This window comes from Punica granatum, chromosome 4 (genome assembly GCF_007655135.1).
Source record: "Punica granatum isolate Tunisia-2019 chromosome 4, ASM765513v2, whole genome shotgun sequence".
NCBI classification, from domain to species: Eukaryota; Viridiplantae; Streptophyta; class Magnoliopsida; order Myrtales; family Lythraceae; genus Punica; species Punica granatum.
Window position 1 is genome coordinate 19,441,076 of NC_045130.1, and position 18,313 is coordinate 19,459,388.

The 18,313-nt window shown below is 37.9% G+C and overlaps 1 protein-coding gene across 4 annotated transcripts; it reads left to right on the plus strand.

The window, feature by feature from the left end:
• The first annotated feature begins 3,737 nt into the window (after positions 1-3,737).
• On the plus strand, positions 3,738-10,021 carry LOC116202365 (potassium transporter 10-like). 4 transcript variants are annotated; one of them, XM_031533897.1, is made up of 9 exons: positions 3,738-4,428; positions 4,588-4,778; positions 5,365-5,590; positions 6,194-6,439; positions 7,236-7,286; positions 7,378-7,638; positions 7,729-7,896; positions 8,477-8,731; positions 8,815-10,021. In XM_031533897.1, the coding sequence occupies exons 2-9, from the start codon at positions 4,656-4,658 to the stop codon at positions 9,867-9,869; spliced, it is 2,385 nt and encodes a 794-aa protein (XP_031389757.1). In that variant the 5' UTR covers positions 3,738-4,428; positions 4,588-4,655; the 3' UTR covers positions 9,870-10,021. The 4 variants fall into 4 exon arrangements, with proteins under 4 accessions (XP_031389757.1, XP_031389755.1, XP_031389756.1 ...); XM_031533895.1 differs by having other exon boundaries at positions 3,739-4,428; positions 4,550-4,778; XM_031533896.1 differs by having other exon boundaries at positions 3,739-4,428; positions 4,556-4,778.
• Positions 10,022-18,313: the final 8,292 nt, after the last annotated feature.

The following is an 18,313-nucleotide window of genomic DNA, read 5'->3' on the forward strand; positions in this document are numbered from 1 at the left end:
GATTGAATATCAAAATTGCTCAACCCGAACCTGTTTAATTCCGTGTCATAGCCATTTCGTGTTATCGTGTCATGTCAAATACTGCCGGTCCTAGGATTGAGTTAAAAATGTCAGATTAAAAGATAAGGTGTAATGAGATGAAGCATTATGTACCTCCACATGGGTGTGGTGGTTCTCCAAGTCAAAGGTCGAGGGAGAAGGAACGATCTCTGGACGAGTGCTCTGCAAACACAAGGGCATAAATTATACGTCAAATTTAAACTACACCGACACGCATCCAAAATAATATCTGCAAACATAAGGGAGTAGGGAATGGAATTGCAATTTCCTTGAACGTGCTTGTTTTTCTTTTAAGTCCTCCATCCCACTATTTTTTTTTTTTAAAGAGCTATGTCCCATTAAGCATTTACGTTCTAAATACTATAAAATTCCTATGAATGTAAAAACTCCCTGTTCCACCTCTATGAGATTCTCCTCTGGTCTACAAATACGTTGTTTCTTTAAGAATTAAATGCCCAATCATGAACGGGTGTTGGGTAGGTTCAAAATCAATCTGAAAATCAAGTCACTTCGCTTCCATTTACTGATAAATGCACTTCAACTCACTCAAAACTCAAATGAGAAAACGCTATCGAAAAGACTTCATCCACCAAGAGAAAAGCTTATCGAGTTAGAAACGCTGCGATTCAAACGGTTTCGTCAATCGGAGCTCAGATGAGGAAAATATGATCAAATGAAATTTAGCTTGCAGTCAGATTTGACTGATCCGAACAGCCCCAGCCGCAATACAAGAGGGCTGCAGCCGTCCAATTCAGCCAAAACCAACCAGAGTTCATTCTTCTTGGAATTTTCGTGTGTCCCAAGCATGTCTAGAGAAGGAATACGGGAATTGGTTAAGTTAGATATTTTTTTAAGCAACTCGGAAGATACTTTGGGAATACTTGTGAAAATGAGGCTAGTAAACATGTTCTTGATGAGTTAATTATAAAGAGTATTGGATAGTCTAGCAAGGCATCAGGGAAATCGTAATACTAGGTTTTCTCCATTGATTGAATTTTTGTTATGTTACTTCTTGCTTTTAAATTTTAGTAATACTAGGTGTTCTCCATTCATTGAATTTCTGTTATGTTACTTCTTGCTTTTAAATTTTAGTTCTTAACAACCAAATTCTCGATTGGCTTGACTTTATCCTTCCTTTTAAATGCATTTCTCTTTATCCTTGATGAATTAAGGATGAAGAATATTGGATAGTCTAGCGAGGTATCGGGGAAAATCATAATACTAAGGTTTCTTCATTGATTGAATTTCTATTGTGTTACTTCTTCCTTTTGAATTTTAGTTCTTAATAACCAAATTCTCAATTGGTTTGACTTTAATTAGGTTGCTTAACATCGAACACTAAGTATGAGTCTCTGTTGGAACGATATTTAACTTATCATTACATTACCTGCACGGCCGCGTGCACTTGCGGATGTTAAACCGTCAACACATTTTCATAATAACTACAACAACAAAATTAGCAAAAGTGATGTTGCCAAATAATATCTTTAGAGGAGGAGGAGAAGAATAAATAATAATAATAATAATAATAATAATAATAACTATAGTTGAGTAATAATAATAATAATAATAACCACTATAGTTAGTTGAGTAATAATAATAATAATAATAATAATAACAACCACTATAGTTGAGAAAAAAATAATAACAATAATAATAATAATAATAATAATAATAATAATAATATTATTATTATTATTATTATTATTATTATTATTATAGTTGAGAAATAATAACAATAATAGAATATACATTTTAATGTTTGAGTTAAATAATAAATATATTTTGTCTTGATCAATAACAATTATGCGCAATGTGCTGGTGTAGTACGTAGCTAGTACATCTTAATTAGCTCTGTGCCGATAACATTCAAGACCACCCTCGAGATGGAGGAAACCAACCGAGACCTCATAGGGAAGGCCTCACAAAAGGTATATATATATGTGTGTGTGTGTGCGCGTGCGCGCGCGCGTGTGTTGCTCAGCAGGATATCATTATGTCTATAATCTATGATGTACAAATGCTTTTAGTTGTGCATTAAATGCTCTTAATATAATTGATTTTTTAAATACATTTTCTATTTGTCTAATTTTTGTAATTGCATTTTCAATATATTTTCTATTTTTAAAAATTGGATCTACTTTTTAAATTCTATTATTTTAGCCAATCTATATATGTATAAATTTGAAAACAACAAATAGGGTTAGAAAAGTAAAATTCTAAATAATGTAGGGTTAGAAATGTCAATGCCTTAATAAATACTATTTGTAAGAAAAATATAAATTCTATAGTCCATAATGCAGAAAATGCAAAACTTTAATAGAATATTGAAAGAAAATAAATATATGAAAGACTATTTTAATATAATTTTATTCTGAATAAATGATAATATATAGGTTAAAAAGATTCAATTTTAGGAATTAACTAAATAAAATATAGTCAATTGTTTTAAATTTTTTGTCATATCTATATATCTATCAACATATATAAGTTTTACTCTCATATTGTTAATATGGGCAAATATAAATAAAATTCAACTTTAGGATTTAAATAAATGAAATATAGTTGTTTTTAAAAATTTCATCTATAAATATATGTCTGTCAACATATATAAATTTTATTCCCATGCGATTAATATGGATAAAAATTTATACAATCATAAAATTAATTTCATATATATTTTTTCAAATATGTATATATATTAAAACTTCACGATTTATAATTATTACATCCAGCTTCCTTTTTCAACTGTTTAATTTACTAAATGTGGGATATTAACTTTGTTAATTGACATAATATGATGATTAGTTGATTATGAATCCCAAAATATCATACATGACCTCCTTTTAACTTTTCTTTTTAGTTAAATATATTCCAAAATATGTGCCATGCCTATATTTCTCGATGCACATAAAGTGTCGAACTTGGAACCTCTTAGTTGCCAGACAAGGGCGTGCGTCATTACGCTACATCTTCTTTGATAATATAATTTAATTCTTAAATATTTTAATTCTCTAAGTTTATAAAAAAAATTACATAATGAGCTTTTATTTCTATGATAATTACAGCAATTAAAATATTTCTTTTCTAACCAGAGCAATTTATAAGGCATCAGGAAAAAGTTGCCATATATAATATTTTATTATTTTCGTAATCTTGCATTTATTTTTATAATAATGATAACTCGCAGTGAAATAACTTAAAATATTTATATATAATACTAAGAGCTTGACGAAAGGGATCTCATAGATGAATATTGTAACAACCCGCCTATGCTACCTCCGTTTTTGTCAGCGCATCGTGGTACATACACCTCCAAAGACCCGTATAGAACCAGCATCAACTCGTGAAAGGTCATCTCCCGTATCAGAATGTCCTGCACGAACAAGCCCTTCTGGCACCCAACCATAGGGGTCGGCTCCACATGAGGTCAAAGAACAAAGCGAAGCTTCGCACCTAAGTTATAATCAGCACGACGAAAACCCCTACTGCCTCCACCAGTCTTGTCAAGTTGATGAGCTAGAAATATGTTATCATGTGTCGACATTGTAGTTAAGGATGGACTGGGGCTGAGGGGTAGTAGCGCCCCTAGAATTACATCTTAACAAAATTTACATATTATTCATCAAATTTTAATAAAATTTCTTATATTTATTCCATATTTCGAAAATAATATCTTTTTATTAGCCCCTTCGTTGCATACTATTTTTGGAACAAAGGAAAAAATGGTATTGAATGAGCAGGCGAGAGAGACATTCAGGCTCTGCTCGTCTTGCGATTCTTTGTTTTCTTTTTTCTTTTTTTCTTTTTTTTTTTCCCTTGCCGAGCTTTCTTGTTCAAACTTTTTCTTTTTTCCGTAATCAGAGCAAAATTCTTCAGGGGTTCCGACATTGATTCGTTTGGGGTGTCGTCTCGTCCGACATTGATTCATCGTCTACTTCTTGGCATTTATTAGAGAAAATCCCCAATTTCTTTTCTTCTTTTTTTTCCCCTTAATTTTCTCGTGATGAAAACTGCACATTTTTAAGCAGAGGAAGGTTGAAATGATCCAGACGCTGGGTGGCGAATCACCTCCCAGTAGATAATCATTTCTTTCTCCTTTCTTGAAGGCATCGATTTTGATCTGTTGCCACTTCTTCCCACCCATTGCCGCTGCCCTCTCCCGCTCTCTCTGCTTTGTCTCTTATGATTTCATTCTGATCAACATGCCGTCTTCCTGATTCTTTTTCTTTTTCTTTTTTATTATATATTTCGATTTGGGATTCAAAAAGGAGCTGAGGTGAAGAAATATTACCGCTCCTGCAATCACGTCAGCATGTTTGAACAGATTGGAGTTAAGGGACTGGTTTCTTGATCCACAAGCTTTAGGTGAGAGCTTCCCATCGAGATTTCGCAGAATGTAGCCCGACTGTATCGCAATTTTTTTTGCTTTTTCCGTGTTTATTCTTCTTATGTATTCAGTCTTGTTTGTTTTGAATCCCGGTAATAGGAGCAGATTTCATGGTTGCCTATTGGATGATGCAACAGTAAGTGGTGGAAGAAGCAGCAGCAGGAGGAGAAGCAGAAGGAGGAAGAGAGGAATCGAGCCTCTGAAAATGGCGAGCTCAGAAACTGATGCAAGTCAAGACAGAAGACGAAGGATGTTGATTTTGAATCAGAAACTCGATAATCCTATGGATAAGGAGGCTGAGAAGCTACGGGGTGGATACCCTCGAAAGGTTCAACTCTACATTCCCTTCTCTGTTTCTCATGTGCTAACACTCACTCGAGGAATAATTCAAGATTCGGAAACTCAAAATGATCTACGGCAAATAAGTTTTGCTTTAGTCTCCCATCGAGTATCAGCATACCCTCCAACATGATTCCATTTGTTTTGCTCACTTTTCTTATCACTCATCCTATATACGGATTGGGTATTGAGCTTTAATTCCATGAATTCTAGCTATTTGATGAGACGTGACTAGTTACCAACCATGAAGTTGGAACTGAAAAGTATCAAACAAATCGACCCCGTGTATCCTAATTTATCTTAGTAGAAAATAGTACTCGTCCTGAATGTGCTCGTTATATATTGGCATCAGGTATTAATTTTTAATTAGCGGCTATCAAATTCAAATTTACATTACTAGTTTCTGTGATTGCTCCCTGCTGCTTGAATATATCGAACCATGTGCACACTTGAGGTGAGGTTTCTCCGTTTGCAGATAAAACCCAACACCAAAAGGAAACAAAAAGCTTATTGGGTCAGCAGGGAACGGTAACATGGGATGGCGGTTCTGATTTTTAGCCTTTTTTCTGCCTCAGGAAATTTCAGGCTTATTACTCCTGCAGCTTTCCTTCCAAAGTCTTGGTGTCGTTTTCGGAGACTTAGGCACATCTCCCTTGTATGTCTTCTACAACACCTTTCCTCATGGGATTCAACATCAAGAAGACGTGATTGGAGCTCTATCGCTGATCATATATTCCCTCACTCTCATTCCGCTTATTAAGTATGTCTATATCGTCTCCAGAGCAAATGATGGTGGTCAAGGTGTGCTATTGTTCTTGCTTTTACCGAGAGCAGTTCTTTTATGTTCATTCGAGTCTTGAATCTCCTGGCTTATGTTGATAATACGAGATATGCTGTACTCAGGAAAGGACTGGTCTTGCCAATTCTGTTTATATGATTGAAGGAAATAAAGAAAAAAAAATCAGGTTCTAAAATGTGAGAAATAACTTGAAATGAAGAACAAAATCATCGGAAAATTGTGTCTCAATCCAATCCGTTAGTGTATGACTTTCGAAATTTTGCTTTAAAAAAAAGAGAGAGATACTGCACATTGTAATGTGCCAACTCTATTTACATCCATTAACCATAACAGTAGTGGGGGCACTAATAAAAATCTATAACTTGTATGTTTCATAACTGTAACCAGTGACGCACTCAAAAATATATGTCAACTTCTAGTACAGACTTTATACCCTTTAAGGTTTTTCCCGGTAAATAGAAGTAAGAGTTGCTTGTATGAAAATTATTTGTCCCTTAGAGCATGTCACGTTGGTACTTTAACACTCACACAGGATTATCTGATGTCTTGCGGAGCCATCCCTAATTTTTTGTAGAGTTTATCTGCCTTGCCTTCTTGTGTTGCAGGTGGGACATTTGCTCTCTACTCGTTACTCTGTCGTCATGCAAATATACAGTCTATTCCAAATCAAGATCGGAGTGATGAGCAGCTGACAACCTATAGCCGTTCTACATATGAAGAACATTCATTTGCTGGAAAAACAAAAAGATGGTTGGAGAGGCGTGCATGGAGACAACATGCGATCCTTATTCTGGTTATCATCGGATCTTGCATGGTTATCGGGGATGGCATTCTCACACCGGCAATATCAGGTATTCTTACTTGATGAGGAAATAGCTCTACATCAGTCCACCAGATGGATTGTCAATTGTCATGATCTTGACCAACGAAAGCAGAGAGAATACATAGATTGCCTCCCAGAAAACCTTTAGCGGAGGCCCACTGATTGGAGATCCTTGACAAGGATTTCATGCACTACTAGTTATGAAATAGATTCAGACTATGCCTTATAGAACCTAATACTGCAGACTAAGACACGTGTGAGGTACGGCCCATCCCATGCACGGGCAGTTGCATTACATGGACCTAAACTGAATAAATTTCGTTTCTTAATAGCTTAAAATGAGAGCTGAAAGGGGATTTGTAATCTCTAGTTCTTCCACCAAAAGTTAAATACTGTGTCACAGATGGATTCTTCTATACTTGTGTTTCCTGTCTTTTCCTTTTGGCATGCAAGTTTATGAGTCTTTTACCCTATCATGTTTAAACTACAAATAAGTTGAGACTTGATTTATCTTGAAATTAGATTTCTTTTCTCAAACTTGGGACATGCTCAATCTCGAATTCTAAGATAAAGCATATTTGTGAACCATCTCCCATCTCTGCCATGATGTCCAGCTTTGTGATCACAATCTCTCTAGCATTGGTATTTGCTTAAGAAGAGAATTCATGGTATTCCATTTTCTCAAAGGTACTGATGGAGAGACTTTCTTATGTACATGATGGATTTTCACCCATAGCAGCTTGTGGTTTTGTATCATGAAGTCAATAGGACATTGCTTTTTATTTACTCTGCTGAGAGATGCTTATTGCAGCTCTGTTTAACAGTTTTATCAGCAACTGGCGGGATCAGGTTAGACCAACCAAAGATGTCTGATGGTATTTCGCTTCTCCTGGAACCAAACAGATCATTCAGCTTGCTACCTCTTTCTTAACCTTGAAGATTTAAATATTTGTCTGTGTTGTGCAGAGGTGGTGGTGCTTGTCTCTGTTGCAATATTAGTAGTCCTCTTCAGCGTGCAACATTATGGAACTGATCGTATCTCTTGGCTCTTCGCCCCAATTGTTCTCGTCTGGTTCATCCTGATTGGAGTTATTGGAATAATCAACATCTGCAAGTATGATTCAAGTGTATTGAAAGCTTTCTCACCAATTTATATTATTCAGTATTTCAAAAGAGGAGGGAAAAATGGGTGGACATCCCTTGGGGGTATTATGCTTAGTATCACAGGTATGTTCAATTTTCAAAGGTGCATCGAGAATGCATAAAAATAGTTTTTTTTTTTTTACTTTAATATATGAACATTTTGTTTTTCTACAGGAACGGAGGCAGTTTTTGCAGATCTATCCCATTTTCCTGTTTCGGCCATACAGATTTCTTTCACTGTGATCGTCTTTCCCACACTCATCTTAGCCTACTCCGGACAAGCTGCTTACCTCATGGAAAACCCGGATCATGTATTTGATGTGTTCTATCGTTCCATTCCAGGTGACCCTTCTACTGTTCTATATTTACTATTATAGTGATTCTAGTTTCTGACTAAATGGCAGCTCGGAATTCAGACTTGATACCTTGAGTGCTAGTAGCCATTGCTCAAACCTGATTGAAGAAGCAGCTAAATGTCCTATATAAACCTCAATCCACCAATCAGAGTATTTTTTGGCTGAGGACCGGACATGGAATCAGTATGTATTGACGGCTTCAATCAGAGGGATTATATAGAGTTATTGCAAAGAATAACCGATGGATATCAGGTTGATAAATTCAATGTAAAATAGACCAACAGCAAGAATTACCGAGTACCACAAGTAACTGGTGTGAAAAGCACTGGCTCTTTGATATAATTTGCACAAATCATTTTTTCATGAACCAAATCCGAGGTCCATTTTCTCGTCAAACTGGTGCAACTGACCTGTCCAGTCTCCTCTCCTAAACATGCTCTAGCAGCTGAAGGTGTTACAGATTCAGATAGAAGTTGAACTTTCAGGGAATTTTATCTTCATATGATGATCGGGAGAGCACTTGTGGTACAGAAGACTGCTCTAACGATTTTGTGTTGTTGCCATAGAGAGTATATACTGGCCCATGTTTCTTGTTGCAACTGGAGCAGCTGTCGTTGCGAGTCAAGCCACAATATCAGCGACCTTCTCCCTGATCAAGCAAGCACTTGCTCTCAGCTGTTTCCCAAATGTTAAAGTCGTGCACACATCCAAAATTTACCACCATCAGATATACATCCCGGACATCAACTGGATCCTCATGGTCCTTTGTGTCACTGTCACTGCAGCATTCCAGAACCAAAACCAAATTGGAAATGCCTCCGGTAAATTTGTCACTATGCTCTATTAAATTCATGGTTCATGGCTTTTGTTTAACAATTTACTTAAACACTTAATGACATGACAGGGACTGCGGTTGCGGTTGTTATGATCGTGACAACTTTTCTGATGGTCCTGATCATGATTTTGGTGTGGCGATGCCACTGGATTCTCGTTGTCATCTTCACTGTCTTGTCCCTAATTGTGGAGGGTACTTACTTCACTTCAGTGCTCTTCAAGATCAATCAGGGAGGGTGGGTCCCTTTAGTGATAGCGGCAACCTTTTTCATCATCATGTACATATGGCATTATGGTTCAAAGAAGCGCTACGAGTTCGAGATGCACAGTAAGGTGTCCATGGCATGGATCCTCGGGCTTGGTCCCAGTCTAGGTCTGGTGCGGGTTCCAGGGGTTGGGCTCGTGTATACAGAGCTTGCAAGAGGAGTTCCCCTCATGTTCTCCCACTTCATCACCAACTTACCAGCCATCCACAGTGTCGTAGTATTCGTGTGCCTCAAGTACCTCCCTGTGTACACGGTCCCAGAAGAGGAGCGGTTCCTCATAAAACGAATTGGCCCAAAGAACTTCCACATGTTCCGATGTGTGGCAAGATATGGTTACAAGGACCTCCACAAGAAGGACGATGATTTCGAGAAGATGCTCTTTGACAGCCTCTACACGTATGTTCGGGTCGAATACATGATGGAAGAATGCACGGAGAGTGAGCCTAGCTTATTGGATGATCAGGAAACCAGATGCTCCGGGGAGGCTCTTGAAGCCCATGAAAATGGCAGCACTACCCTATCCTCAATCGTCGACTTCACAGTCACATCAGTGGAATCGATTGCGCCTGCTGAATCCCCTCGAGCTAATAACAATAGCAACGGCCATTTTGCTGGGGGTCCCAGGGCGAGCAGGACGGAGATCGAGGAGATAGAATATTTGGACCGTTGCAGAGCCGCCGGGGTTGTGCACATTCTAGGAAATACGGTGGTGACTGCAAGGAGAGATGCGAATTTCTTGAAGAAGCTAGCGATCAACTACATATACGCACTTCTTAGGAAGATATGCCGGGAGAACAGTGTCATGTTCAATGTACCTCATGAGAGTCTCTTAAATGTCGGGCAGATTTTCTACGTGTGATCACTTTCATTGCAGTTGCTCGGGTGGAACATTTAAGACCGAGAAAAAGGAAGAGAATGATGTAATAAGTAAAGTGAGTTGAATAGATAGCACCTGCTCTAATTGCTTCTTTCCGAAACACTGGTAGCAACAAAACGCAGATTTCTTGTCAATTGTTTGCTGCTTCCTGTCTGTTCTCAAGATGTTCCAGTGTTATAAGTTCATAGCACGGAGAAATTCATCAAATCGAAGAAGTTACAGCGATTGGAAATTGTGTCACTGATATATATACATATAGAATATGCAGGTAAGGCATGCTTTTCAGTTAGATGCGATCAAAAGTCGGGCAAATTAAGCAGCATTGAGCTCCCGGACTAGCTCGATCATCAGGCAGATCTCTGCTCTTTTGCGAAATCTCACCTGCTCATGTTAATCCCGAGGGCCGACCCCGTCCAGGACCTTGTCAGATATATCAATCGCAAAACTAATTAAGGGTGGTACTCTCGAACCAACCCGAGCCAAATTAATCCTAGAACTGGTAAGCTCGAATTTGGCCAAACTTAGAATTCTCTCGGACCTTGAGGTCATGTCCTACTTGACTGAGCTTAGAGCTCGGGATCCGCTCGAGAGCGACCCTAGAATGCTCGAGCTCAGTTAACCGAGCAGAAGCATATTCATGTTGGGCTCAAGACCACAGAGTCCCAGTAAGTGAACCCCTTCATATGAAAATCTACAACCCCCGACCCAAACCTTCCCAATACTCGAAAGATGTCACTGCTCGCTGTTGGGACCTATATCGCACAACAGTTCACTGAAACAGAGTTTTCATATGAAGGTCTGCGTTTGCAATCTATGGGCCCTTTATTTTTTGGAGTGCCTCGGTCGTCCATGTTCCATCGAATCTCCTCAGTCATTGCATCTCGCCATTGTGGATCTTGCGTGGCCATGGGATAATTCCGGGGCTCACGGTGTCCAAAGATGGCTAGAAAAGCTCTTGCCCTGGCCACGAGCCTACTCGTCTGGCCCGCCTCTCTCTTTCCCGCCAATTTCTCTTGATCAATTGCAATGTGTCCTCCAACTTGCTGCTAATTGGACCCAAAATTTTTTTTGCATCTCTCCCTTATTTATTTTCCTAGAGGGCATCTCGACCTCAATTTGAAATCCGAGAATCTCAGTTTGGTTTTCGAAGATCTTTTAGAAATAAGGAAAAATTTATCATTCACAACTCAGTTTTTCGGGTTTTTTTTTTCCTATTTTGCACCAATGAAACAGAAGAACCTTTACACTTTTTTTTCTTTGATTTCAAGAGACATAGTACAATTAATTTAAATGTAAATCCTGAAAACTTCAAAAAATCATATCTCGGTATCCGTAATGAGTTATGGGCATAGCAAAATTCCACAATGAATCTCTTGACGTGCTCTATCTACCATAAAAATTCCCAGTAGATGCGAATCCATATGAGTAATTTGCCCGATTGGCCTTGATGTGGTTGACCCATTGGACAATGGTTGACCAAATTGACCAATGTTGACCTCAAAAGTTTTGGCTTCTTCAATTGACCCTTTGACTGTCCTTCATTGAACCGATCAGTTTTCGATTGTTGAAACAGTGCATATCACCAATCTTGCATTGATCAATTATGAATAGTAGTCGGGTCTTCCGATTGTCAAGTTTGACTTTGACTTTAACTAAGTTTGACCGTTGACTCTCATTTGACCTTCATTGATCAAGTTTGATCGGATCGATTTTTGTTCAGTTTTCCTATGTTTCTTGCTCTGTTTTTGGTGCTTTGCTCTGTTAAGCATTCCCAAGCCCATTTTTTTGCTAATTTTCCTGATCGGGCCCTAGTTGACTTTTGCGATTGACTTTGACCATTTTGCCTCTAACCTCATTTATGTTCATACGATCCCTTGTTCATGCCCCGGGCCAAAATGGGGTGTTTACAACCTTTATTCAAGGAAAAAGGAGACAAGGGAATAGTGAATAGAAGACCGATCGAGCCCAGCCGTGGAAGGGGTCCTTTTCGTCTTCGACTTAACGCTTTACGGACGGCGAACCGAAGAGGGGCAACTATAAGCACCTCATTTCGACCCGGGCTATGATCATTATTCGGGGAGCATACCAAATCAGAGAATTGATAAATCACATTAGGATTGCAAGTATAAAAACGAACGACCGAGAATAAACAGATAAGTCCTTGAGTGTTGAGTACTTAATTTTGACTATCTGTACCTATTTTTAAAATTTGTACGAGTTAATTGACAATATTTCTTCATCGGGAGACGCACACGTAAAACGAATTTCGAAAAGTGACGCTCATTCTCCAAAGACCTTGTTTTAAAACCCAATTGCTCTTATGCTATATGAAGAATGGCACGATAAATTTTCTCCAATTAAAACCTTTTGATTCATATATTTTATTCAATAGGATAAGTAGGGCTGGCAATATTTCACACGACACGATAACACGACATGGATACGACACGGAATTAAACGGGTTTGGGTTGGACATTTTTGATAATCGGTCTAAACGGGTCCAACCCGTTTAAACACGGTTAATAAGCGTGTCTTATCGGGTTGAACCCGTATAACCCGATTATACACGATTAAACCTATTTATTTAAACATGTTTAATCGTGTTACTATAATCATTTAACCCGTTAACTCGTTTGGATTTACCAAAATATCCTCATGTAATCCTAACTTCCGAAGTCCCTAATCTAATTTCCTTTCTTTCACCCAATCCAACACATGTCGTGTTAACGTGTTCGGGTAAACGAGTTAATCGGATAAACATGTCGTGTTAATATATCCGGGTAACTGAGTTGATCGGATAAACAAGTTGGGTTAACGTGTCCTGATAACATTTATAATCATGTCATGTATACATGTACCTATTATGATACGTTTCGATAAACGGGTTTAAATGTGTCTAAACGGGTTGACACGGATATAAACGTATCGTGTATGGGTTTCCAAAACCTGACCCGTTTAATAATCGTGTCGTATACGGGTTATGACTTCGATGACACGAATCCATTTAGACACGATACGTATAAACACGACACGACACGAATTGCCACCCCTAAGGATAAGGGTTCGAGACAAAGAAATTGATATTATCATGTAACAAAAATATTCATGTCAAAATGTTTTCTAGTTAGGGAATTTTTTCTGTACTCGAAGATATTTTCTAATAATTTTTCTCCACTCAAATATGCTTTAAAATCACGAAAATAGTGAAAATGAAAGGTTTTTGAAAGTTTGAGGGCAAGTATGTTATTTTTGCCCGAGCAAACCAGTTCAGTTCAACTAGTTCAAGTCAACTTTCACCAAGGTGAAATTTTTAGGACAGGGGCAAGGTTAGCTTCTGTGTCCCTGTCCAACGGATAGATTTGAGCAGCTGGACCCGTCCGGCACTCTCATATTTTCAAATTCAAATTGCATTTTGGTCCATGGATTGTCGAATTTTACAAAATGACCCCCGACTCCCCTTTTACTATAAATAGAGGGTCATTTTACAGATTTAAGGACTTTTGGCCAACTTCATGTGTTGAGGTTTTGCCAAATTACTAACCCAAAATCCCTTAATTAAGCTTAGGTTCCCTAATCAATAGGATAATTAAGAGCTTAAACCCCCCAATTTCGCCGAATTCGAGCTCGAAGATCCGAATATTTCTTAGGATTAAGGTAATGTGAGGCTCCAAGCATCTGTCCAGAATTGAAATCAAGATATTTAGCTTGTATTTTGGTGGATGCTTGCTTAGTTAGAGTAATTATGTGTAGATTAGATGTCTAGGTTAGTAGAGCTTAATTAGGATTAATTGAGTAGTACTTGCTTAATTAAGATCAAACTTATCTAATTATTCTTGATTGTACTAGAAAAAGACTACTTGCAAAATACATGGACTTGATTTGGTGTTAGTTGAGTTGATTCTTGTGTAATCAGGTGTAATTAGCTGAAATTAGCTTGTATGTGTGCCAATTAGGTCTTAATCGGGTTAAATAGTGCTTAATTGCTCATGATATCATGCCAGTCATGTGATGATTTGGTCTAATTTGGGGTCAACTGGGTCTAATTAAGCTTAAATTGTGTGTAATCGGCTTAATCACGAACTTAATTAGGCAAAATTAGCATGAAATTGGACTTTGCAACATTCTGATTTTTTTTGTAAAATAGGCTTAGATGAGTCACTTTGATGATTTGTTGCTTGATTAGGCCTAATTGTGTGTAATTAGCTTCCCATTGTTTAAAATCTTGCTTAATTAAGTTTAATTAGCTCTAATTAGCTCAAAATTGACCTCTTAAGCATGCTGAAAATTTTTTGTTGAATTGATTCGAGTCCTAATTGATTGAATTAGGGGGCGATTAGACCTAATTAGGTGATGATTATGTTGTTTATTCATTCCTCCCTGTGTAATAATGCCTATTTACGGCCATGTTTTTAATTTGTGCTTCAATTGATGTATGAAGATCATGAATGCATGAAGTGATGTGTAGGGCCAGTGGATGAGGGTCCTATTGAGTTTGATTTCGCTTAATTAAAGTCTAACTATGAGTAATTAGACCAATTTAAGTGAAATTGACTTAATTAGTGTTTCGACCTTAAGAATCGGAATCCAATCAAGTCTAACTGAATGTCTTTACGCTTGATTAATGTGGATAACCACCTTTGTGAGTGTTGGCCTTGTGTGTGTCTAATTGAGTCAAAATTGATCAAGCAATGAAATTGACATATAAACTTGTAATAATCATGTATATTTGACTTAATTACATGGGCCTAAGGGTAATTAGATACAATTAGGGTGTCTTAGACTCTTAGGAAGGTCTTTGTGACCTTGAGGGTGGGTCATTAGGACCCATGGTCCCTTAAACCGGATTAAAGTCAAACACTTGACTTAATTGGATTAATAATTCGATTTCTTGTGTGTAAATTGATTAAAATAGATAGTCATGTTTATTTGACACATTGCGAGGGATTAAGGGTAATTAACCCGTTAATTGAGTCTTAGGATTTAAATTGAAGGTTAAATTGACCTTGAGCTATTTGGATCACTTTTTGTAGAATTTCGGGAATTAATTGGCTAATTCACATAAATGTGACCACGTTAATCAAATAAGATAAACTTATAAACCGTGAATAAAATGTGTAAATATAGGGGATATACTTAGACTTTTCTATATTAGGGGCCCTACACCCATTTTCCTCTTTTGGGCCTTAGGCTCATTTTTAGGCCCACTCGGCCCTTTGCGTGAATGTTGACATTAATGTATGGCTCATTTACTTTGCCCTGAAAGTATGACCCGTTTTATCTTTCCTGACTCGAATGTGTGGCTCATTATTCAAAGAGTCAGACTGTATAATTGTATAAGTACGAGTATCGTGCGAAGTTTGTAATTCATTCTTTAATTTCTTTGAACGTAGACTCGACCCTAGGATTAAATAACCCGACTTTAAACAAATAAAAAGTGTTAAAACTGTTAGGAGCCCATGAGGGTACCAAAATGACGAGTTATTAGTTTACGGGCCACTAATATGGTAAAAAAACTTATGAACTCATTTTTCTAGTTAGAAAGACTGATGATGTGCTTCAGATTGCAGCCCAACATGCATTCGAATTTTCGGGTCCAAATGCATATTCTAGAAGACTTCAGAACAAGAATTTAGCTTAATTAGATATTAAGTTTCTTATATTGCTATGATATAGTTTCCCTTAATTAGATATTATTTCTTATATTAGCTTGAGTCAGTAATCTTAAGTTTCATATTTTAGATTGTTTCCTTATTATATTTTAGGAAAGTAATCTGGAGAATATTAGATGTCAGTTTCCTATTCTAGAGTCAAGAGGGGTGTCTTCCCTCTATATAAATATGCACCTATTGTAAGAGGCGAAGGGAGACGAATTTGATGAATTTTTGAATGAAATTGCTTAGAGCGTTTCTTATCTTTTCTTATCTAAAACAAGTTCATTGTTTAGTGGCGAAAACCCCGATTCTTATCGTTCATCCTTGAGCGTGGCGAATTAAAACGACTTTTCTTACTCTTGACGAGTCATCTTATCGAGTGAGCGAATCAAATCCACCCTTCTTTCTTACCCAGTTCTGGTTCGTGAGCCTATCATTTGGTATCAAAGCGAATGTTCTATCTTTGTTGGCCGAGTGAAACACGTGTTTTTGAGTGGATTTTTGATAAATATGCGAAGATTATGGCTAAAAGCAACCTCGACCAAGACTTGCCTCTCACTTTCCAGTAGACGCGAGAAGAGTTCATTGCACGGCTCGAGCGAGTGACCCAAGCCCTCGAGAGTTCCGGTAGAATAAGAAGACACCAATGGGTGCAGAAGGATTATCCCCCAAAGGGAATTCCGACTTTCAACGGAAGCATGAGCGCCGAGGAATACTTGGCATGGATTTCGGATGTGGACCGATCCTTCGACTACTACGGCATCCCGGATGATGGAAGTCGAGTTGTTAGAGTTGTTTATCGACTAAGAGGCAAAGCATCTACTTGGTGGGAGAAATTGGAAAATAATCGTCTTCAAGATGGAAGGAATCTGGTATTTACGTGGAGGCACATGAAGCAACTCTTGAAGGTCAGATTCTTTCCTTTGGGATACGAAGAACGCCTCTATGAATCTGAAGACGGTTGCATGAAGTCTACCTATCCTCTTAAGCATGGAAAAACAAATGCTTTGCCTATGATGATTGTTGATGTCGAGAAAAAAGTACAACTTGAAGAAGCTTCTATGAAGGGTGACAAATTTAAAGAAGAAAAAGTGGAGTCCAAGAATGAAGCAGCTCAAGCGTCACAAGATAATAATGTTCTGGTCGAGAAGGATTTAGCGATTGGCAAGATTATTCGGGAGGAACTAATTTCAAAGTCTGAAGAGAAAGTTCAGGCTGAACTATTTTTAGACCCAGGCCAAGTGGAACTTCAAGAAGTAATTGCTATTAAAGATTCGTCGATGGTGTTTCATCCAATCGAGGCAAAATTTGCCAAAGCATATACGACTCAACCGAGGAAGCAACAGTTCAGGCAACGAGTTGGTTGGCGTGGAAAAACAAAGCAGTCAATTTATGAAGAATTACTGGAAAGAGTTCTCAAAGAAAAGATGTTATTGAAGTGGCAAGCTAAGAAGCGGCGAAACGAACAAATCAAGACCAGGAGAAGATCGACGAAGACTCGAGGTCGAGTCTTTTTCCAATCGAGAGGGGATGATGTGCTTCAGATTGCAGCCCAACATGCATTCGAATTTTCGGGTCCAAATGCGTATTCTAGAAGACTTCAGAACAAGAATTTAGCTTAATTAGATATTAAGTTTCTTATATTGCTATGATATAGTTTCCCTTAATTAGATATTATTTCTTATATTAGCTTGAGTCAGTAATCTTAAGTTTCCTATTTTAGATTGTTTCCTTATTATATTTTAGGAAAGTAATCTGGAGAATATTAGATGTCAGTTTCCTATTCTAGAGTCAAGAGGGGTGTCTTCCCTCTATATAAATATGCACCTATTGTAAGAGGCGAAGGGAGACGAATTTGATGAATTTTTGAATGAAATTATTTAGAGCGTTTCTTATCTTTTCTTATCTAAAACAAGTTCATTGTTTAGTGGCGAAAACCCCGATTCTTATCGTTCATCATTGAGCGTGGCGAATCAAAACGACTTTTCTTACTCGTGGCGAGTCATCTTATCGAGTGAGTTTAGTTGGTTCTACCCTCCACCCTTCTTTCTTACCCAGTTCTGGTTCGTGAGCCTATCAACTGAGTCAAACTTTAAATCATTAGGTGATTAGTATGTGACCCCGTAGGTGACTTAGGTGGCTCACCAGCCATATAAATGATGTAGCAACGACTCCAATCCCGATTGGGTCTCAGGCCACGTGTCTAACAGAAAACCTCAAAATCAGCAACGGAGGCCTAAAAACCACTCCCTCGCGATTATTAGTAGAAGAAGTTTATGCTAGATTTTAATGATTCGAAGTTGTAGTTGAGTATCAAAAATTGCAATATGATTCTTTTAATGATTTGAAATATTTTCTTGATTTCTAGGGTATGACAATCGATTGTCAAAAACTTAACCACCCGTTGTTATTGGTAAACATACCCAATGGTACAGTTTACCAATGACAACAGGTTGTCAATTTGTTGACAATCGATTGTCAATTTTTTTAATTAAAAATGATCCGGGGCGACACTTTTAGTGTGGGTCCGAGCATGGTTTTGCCCGATGCTTCCTAGACTTTAGCCTAGTCTTGTTTAGGCCGACCTCTCAAGGCGTCGGCTTAGGCATTGGAAACTTCGCCTTAGGAATGTTTTGGGCCGACGTTTCCAAGCGTCAGCATGTGCATGGTTTTGGCCGACGATTTGTAAACATTGGCCTAGACATGGTTTTTGTCGACGCCTTCAAAGCGTTGGCCTAAGGAGGTTTTTCCCGATGATTTTCTAAAAGCAGCGCG